The sequence below is a fragment of the Coregonus lavaretus genome, assembly GCF_964263955.1.
Source record: "Coregonus lavaretus genome assembly, chromosome: 1".
Taxonomy (NCBI): Eukaryota; Metazoa; Chordata; class Actinopteri; order Salmoniformes; family Salmonidae; genus Coregonus; species Coregonus lavaretus.
The window spans coordinates 14,850,968-14,857,862 of record NC_139988.1 but is presented as its reverse complement, the minus strand read 5'-3'; the positions used below and the strand labels follow the sequence as shown (position 1 = coordinate 14,857,862).

The window sequence follows — 6,895 nt, the reverse complement described above, 5'->3', positions numbered from 1 at the left end:
AACGCTGTGGGTTCGATTCCCACGGAGGACCAGTACGGAAAATGTTTGCACTCACAATTGTATTTCGCTCTGGATAAGCGCGTCTGCTAAATGACTAAAATGTAAAGGTGTTGTAAGCCGCTGACGATAGTGGAGGTAGCACAATTGATTTTCCTCACTGAGTTTATGGCCCACATCAAAAATGTGCTGGACACCTCTTAGGAATGGCCAACGCTATCTTTTCCTCCTTTTTACCTAGAAAATCAAATGTCATTGGTCACATGCGCAGAATACAACAGGTGTAGACTTTACAGTGAAACGCTTACTCACGAGCCCATTCCCAACAATGCAGAGTTAAAAAGTAAGACAAATATTTGCTAAATAAAAAGGTAAATAATAACACAATAAAAACAATAACGAGGCTATATACAAGGAGTACCGGTAGCGAGTCAATGTGCAGGGGTACGAGGTAGTTGAGGTAATTGAGGTAATACATGTGGGCAGTGGCGGCTCCTGAAAAAATTCTCAGGAGGGGCAATTTTTCTGATGATTTAGGTGACCTACACACGTGCACGAGTCCGTGCACGCGATTCCAGATATCTTTACCTCTGAATAAACTGCCTTTATTATACCATATCCACCCTGTCCAAAGTCTCTACTTGGTCTCAGTTCTCCAGTAAACTTGTGATTATCAACAGTACACAACGGTAACAAACAATTGGGGGAACTCACGGGGCAGATAGTAACCACTTAAAAGGAAGCGATTCCCAAACCTTCCATAACAAAGCCATCACCTACAGAGAGATGAACTTGGAGAAGAGTCCCCTAAGTAAGCTTGTCCTGGGCCTCTGTTCACAAACACAAACAGACCCCACACAGCCCCAGGACAACAACAACAACAACAACAACAACACAATTAGACCCAACCAAATCATGAGAAAACAAAAAGAGAATTACTTGACACATTGGAAAGAACAAACAAAAAAACAGAGCAAACTAGAATGCTATTTGGCCCTAAACAGAGAGTACACAGTGGCAGAATACCTGACCACTGTGACTGACCCAAACTTAATGAAAGCTTTGACTATGTACAGACTCAGTGACCATAGCCTTGCTATTGAGAAAGGCCGCCGTAGGCAGACCTGGCTCTCAAGAGAAGACAGGCTATGTGCACACTGCCCACAAAATGAGGTGGAAACTGAGCTGCACTTCCTAACCTCCTGCCAAATGTATGACCATATTAGAGACACATATTTCCCTCAGATTACAGCGATCCACAAAGAATTCGAAAACAAACCCAATTTTGATAAACTCCCTTATCTACTGGGTGAAAAACCACAGTGTGCCATCACAGCTGCAAGATTTGTGACCTGTTGCCACAAGAAAAGGGCAACCAGTGAAGAACAAACACCATTGTAAATACAACCCATATTTATGTTTATTTATTTTCCCATTTGTACTTTAACTATTTGCACATTGTAACAACACTGTATATATACATAATATGACATTTGAAATGTCTTTATTCTTTTGAAACTTCTGAGTGTAATGTTTACTGTTAATATTTATTGTTTATTTCACTTTTGTTTACTATCTACTTCCCTTGCTTTGGCAATGTTAACACACGTTTCCCATGCCAATAAAGCCCTTAAATTGAATTGAATTGATAGTAAGGTCGCAATGACACAGAAAGCAGTTCAATGTCGGGGTACAGAGTCGCTCTCTTACCAGGATCGCGGTCCGCTCTGACCAGGGTGAAGGTGGCCGGCTCCACTTCTCTGTCCGGGACTCATCCAGCCAAGTCTCCCAGCTGTATTGGGATTCAGCTGCCAGCAGCGTTTTCATTATTTAGTCCGTTCGTAGCGGGTATGTACACGATCAACAAGATCAGTCCAAAACCAACCACTGGAAATCCATGGTTGGCAGAATGTTTGTAAACTAAGTCTACAAATTAAAAACATAAAATAACGCCGCACTGCAGGTCGCAACAGAGACGCTTCTAGCCGCCATTGTCTTAGTTACGTTCAACGTTACGTCACGTATGACGAAAGCGCGTAAGTGCAAGCCCACAGACACCCATAGAGAATGTATTGAAAGCTTTGAAATGTGAAAAAAATAGATTTTACATGACAGGCTATGAGAGACTTCTGGGCGATTTTCAACTTGACTGAAATCGCCCCAAAAACGGGCGGGGCCATTTGAAGCACGACTTTAGCCTGATTTGACATTTAGTGGCTGGCAGATCAGACGTGAACACTGATAACTGCTGTTGCCGTGATATAATTGATTAGAAAAAAAATCCCTTCCTTTTCCCGTTTGGCAGTGCGTCGCCCATATCGCCCTATTGAACAAGCCGTCCCTGCATGTGGGTAGAGGATAAATTGATTAGGCAATCAGGATAGATGATAAACAGAGTAAAGTGTGTCTATGTGCAAGTGTGTGTGTGGCGTCAATATGCATGCGTGTGTGTTTTGTGTGTGTGAGCGTATGTAGTGTGTGTGTGTGAGCATATGTAGTGTGTGTGTGTGTTGGAGTGTCAGTGCAGTATGTGTGTGAGTGTGGGTAGAGTCTAGTGAGCGTGCATAGAGCCAGTGCAAAACAATTAAGATAAATACATAAATGATAAAGGGGGTCAATGTAAATTGTCTGGATAGTCATTTGATTAACTGCACAGCAGTCTTATGGCTTGGGGGTAGTATAAGTTATTCAGGTGTCCTTTCGGGAAGAAGCTTCGTCGTGCCCTCTTCATGACTGTGTTTGTGTGTTTGGACCATGATAGGTCCTTAAAGATGTGGACACCGAGGAACTTGAAGCTCTCACTGTACACCTTAGTACTGTACATAGGACTGCCCTATATGATATAAAAATGCAAGCTTATGAAGTCAGCCATGTTCTATCTACTGCAGTAGATAATTGTATTTATTAGCTAGACCCTTGTTTGATGTAAGCTATATAAGCTGCTTGCGTCTCAGTTATGAGTTCAAGTATTAAATATGGCCACAAGATGGAGCCATACACAGAGAAATTACTGGACTGGTCCCCTGTGAACGACGCCTTTCATTGCTTCTTTGAACTCCTACGTCACACTAGGGATGAATTAATAATAATAATAATAATAATAATATGCCATTTAGCAGACGCTTTTATCCAAAGCGACTTACAGTCATGCGTGCATACATTTTTGTGTATGGGTGGTCCCGGGGATCGAACCCACTACCTTGGCGTTTCAAGCGCCGTGCTCTACCAGCTGAGCTACAGAGGACCAGAGGAATTAGTAATTTATTTTAGATCATAGTGAGTGAGACCACTTTTGATGGTCATTGTCAAGTGTATCGGACCTAATATGAACTATTGGATAATGGTGCTTAGTGCTGAGTGATTAGTGCTTTTTGAGGTCTGTTCGGTTTCGGTTCGATTATAAAAAAATAATCACGGTTTTCAGTTTCTATTTATTTTTTTAAACATTAAATGCACTATGCATTATGTGGTTTGAATGCAGTAACAACACAGAATACAACAATTAATAAAAGTTCCATGATGGTAGTGACTGCCCATTACTGCTCACTTATTAACCATCAGTTATTCACATTACTTTACTTTAATAAAATATATCAGTTGTTGTCTATATTACGTTTGTTTTATTTGATGACTTTATTATTTTATTCCAAGTCATCATCTCATCTCTATAGAGCTGCTGCCTATGCTGTCTGACAAAATCACTATTTTAGTAGTGCTTCAAAGTAAATATAACTGTTGAATACCAACTATCAATCACTTAGATCATGTATTTTCAGGTAGAGATAGCTCGCTATCAACAGCTTTCTATCACTCTTGATCTTGCATTCTTCTGACTTTTCTCTCCTGTCTGCCGGACACTAACCTAACATAACAGGCCTAAATTAAACACACAGACCGGCGCGCAATGGTTTATGGTCATTGTAGTTAATTACCCCGGTTTCTGCACTAAACTATGTGGATTTCTGGCCTGTTGGAAACTACAACTCCCTAGTACATCGCACAGTTCCGGCTGATCTGATTTAGCTCTAGAGAAACTAGGCAATGTGCGCATTGAGCTCACAGAAAAAACCCGAGGAAATGGAATTCAAATAATTGAACCGATGTGTAAAAGCCAAGGCCTACATGTGTGAAATGGAAAACAACATCAGTCAGGGTAGCCCTCTAGGAAAAATAATGACATGCCCATTCCATATAAAACAACGTTGTCTTCTCTCAATATCCCATACATTATATATACATTTTAGTAGACGCTCTTATCCAGAGTGCCTACATTATTTTTGTTTTATTTTTTTCATACTGGCCCCCCGTGGGAATCGAACCCACAACCCCATGCTCTACCAACTGAGCTACATCCCTGCCGGCCATTATAAATAAATAATAAATATGCCATTTAGCAGACGCTTTTATCCAAAGCGACTTACAGTCATGCGTGCATACATTTTTGTGTATGGGTGGTCCCGGGGATCGAACCCACTACCTTGGCGTTACACGCGCCGTGCTCTACCAACTGAGCTACAGAGGACCATTCCCTCCCCTACCCTGGATGACGCTGGGCCAATCGAGGCCGGATACGACAGAGCCCGGATTCGAACCAGGATCTCTAGTGCCTTAGACCACTGCGCCACTCGAGAGACATACAACGTACAACAACCAGCAATGAACCACAACATAATTAGGCCTAGAAGGTGTTTACATGAGACTGATGTCGATTGCCAAATGGGGGAGTGAATTGATTTTAAAGTAAGCCTATTGTGATTTAAATTAATCCGAATGCAATAACAAGAACCGCCCCGGGAGAGTGAGCCATAGTGAGCGCCCAACCCCTATTGCCAATTCCGAGTTGATGTCTACCTAAAAGCACAGCACCGAAAGCGCTTGACTCTTAGAGATCCTATTAAATTACTAGAGGGACTATGTCATCATAATCCCTCAAAATTCCAGAATGAGACTAAATGGGAGCCATCTTGGTCAGTGAGAAAGTTCTCATTCCTAATTGTATGGTTTGACTAAAGTCGTGACGTCTCGGATACCACGGTTTCTGCCTCCCGCTCCGCGGACACACAGTGAAGTTTGACAGTCTCGCTTCAGGCAGCGCAGCGGTTGATTCCGGTTTGTTTGGCCACCGGCGTACAGTTGCGCTTCTGTTCTCCGTGTACATGCAAGGTGTGACAAATGCCGGATGCCATCAAGCGTAAACTACTCCTGGAACAACTAAACAGCCCACCCTTGGATTTGAAAGGAATTATACAGACTTCGAGTGATTGACTTTGGTTTTTGGCTTGGTTTGGTTGTTTTTTGTTGTTCTATCTTGTAGAGAAAGAGAAATAACTGCCAACATGTCTAGGGATCATGACAATGTGAATAAACTGACCGAAAGTACATACAAGGTAAGCAGGCTTTTTGTTAGGCTATGTTCTCATCGTAGCTCCCCATTTCTCCACCTTCACCTTGACTTTATAACAACAGGGTTTCCAGTTGGCCAATGTCCATCGTCGCCTTTGGCAATAGCTGTAGGCTCCAATTGGCTTCAGTTTTAGGGCACAACCAGTTATTACTATAGGAGATACATGAACCCATTCCATAATATGGCCATAAACGTGCACAGTGCGTATCGTGAGAGCACGCGTACACGTGTGACTCGCCCGTGAGAGCGAAAAAGGGCAGTGAAATAGGCCTCTCCAAATAACTGAAAAAGCAAAAGATTTGTCAACTTAAAATATGGCCAGTAATCCATATCTTCTTATTAGTTAATCAATTATAAGGCCATTTGGTGTACTTGCGTCAAGCTTATCACATGCCCCAGCAAACCCCACCTGTTATGTACTCTGCAGGTGAAGTCGAAAGTGTCAGCAACATTAATTCTACATTGTTTATGACGTGCCACAGTTTCAAATGAAGAGAAACCTGCTTCTCTCTTTTTTTCATTTTTCTTGCTCTCTCTCTCTCACTCTCTCTCTCTTTCTCTCTCTCTCTCTCTCTCTCTCTCTGGCACGGTGCGAGTAGGCCTAATGCATACCTGGCAGTTAATTGTTCTGTTGAGGGTGTGCCTGGGGAATTGAAACAGGGACTCCAGTCCTAAACAACATTTTATTGTGGGCCATTTGAATACGAGGGGGATTGGGTTTGGTTCAGTCTGCCCTGTTGCTGCAAAAACTGTGTACAACTTCACTCCCACAAAGTTGTTAAGTGTGAAGGATCATGTTAATTATTAAAATGTTTTATTTCAGCTTGGACTTATTTATAGAATGAACACATAAACATTTACACCTTTATTTATGATGACATTGAGACAATCCTTTATTTGAACTTGTTTATTAGAAATGTCTGTGTATCCACTCCACAACAAGAGAATTGGCCATTGTTTATTAAAAGTCAGTTTTCCCACTGGACATTGGTATAATTTTTTTGTTTTTTTGTTTTGTTTTTATATGTTCAGAATAGTTACACTCACTGCCCCCTCTCTCTCAGAATAGTTACACTCACTGCCCCCTCTCTCTCAGAATAGTTACACTCACTGCCCCCTCTCTCTTGCAGAATGTAATGGAGCAGTTAAACCCAGGTTTGAGGAACCTGGTCAATCTGGGGAAGAACTATGAGAAATCTGTAGCCGGTAAGAACATGTTGATGTTTTCTACACAGTACAGCCAGATGAGGATGAGTCTGGTTCCTCTTAAGGTTTCTTCCTTCTAGGGAGTTGATCCTTGCCAGTTGCCACTGTGCTGCTGCTTGATCTTTGGGGATCTAGGCCCGGTTACATTTGGACATTTTAGTCATTTAGCAGATGCTCTTATCCAGAGCGACTTACACATAGTGCATTCATATTATGATAGCAAGGGGAGACAACCACATCTCACAGTTAGTTCATTCACCTTAAGGTAGCTAGGTGAGACAACCAGAT

General features: G+C 42.0%; 1 protein-coding gene across 2 annotated transcripts in view; it reads left to right on the top strand.

Annotated features, from left to right (window-relative positions):
* Window positions 1-4,607: 4,607 nt before the first annotated feature.
* The window catches only part of LOC311139309 (BAR/IMD domain-containing adapter protein 2-like 1), a 52,484-nt gene continuing 50,196 nt past the window's right edge, over window positions 4,608-6,895 (top strand). Inside the window, exons 1-2 of one of the 2 annotated variants that reach the window (XM_084174189.1) lie at window positions 4,608-5,384; window positions 6,532-6,607. In XM_084174189.1, the coding sequence (XP_084030315.1) occupies window positions 5,334-5,384; window positions 6,532-6,607 (127 nt within the window). In that variant the 5' untranslated portion in view covers window positions 4,608-5,333. The remainder of the gene's footprint in view (window positions 5,385-6,531; window positions 6,608-6,895) is intronic. The other variant, XM_084174188.1, reaches the window with a different exon arrangement.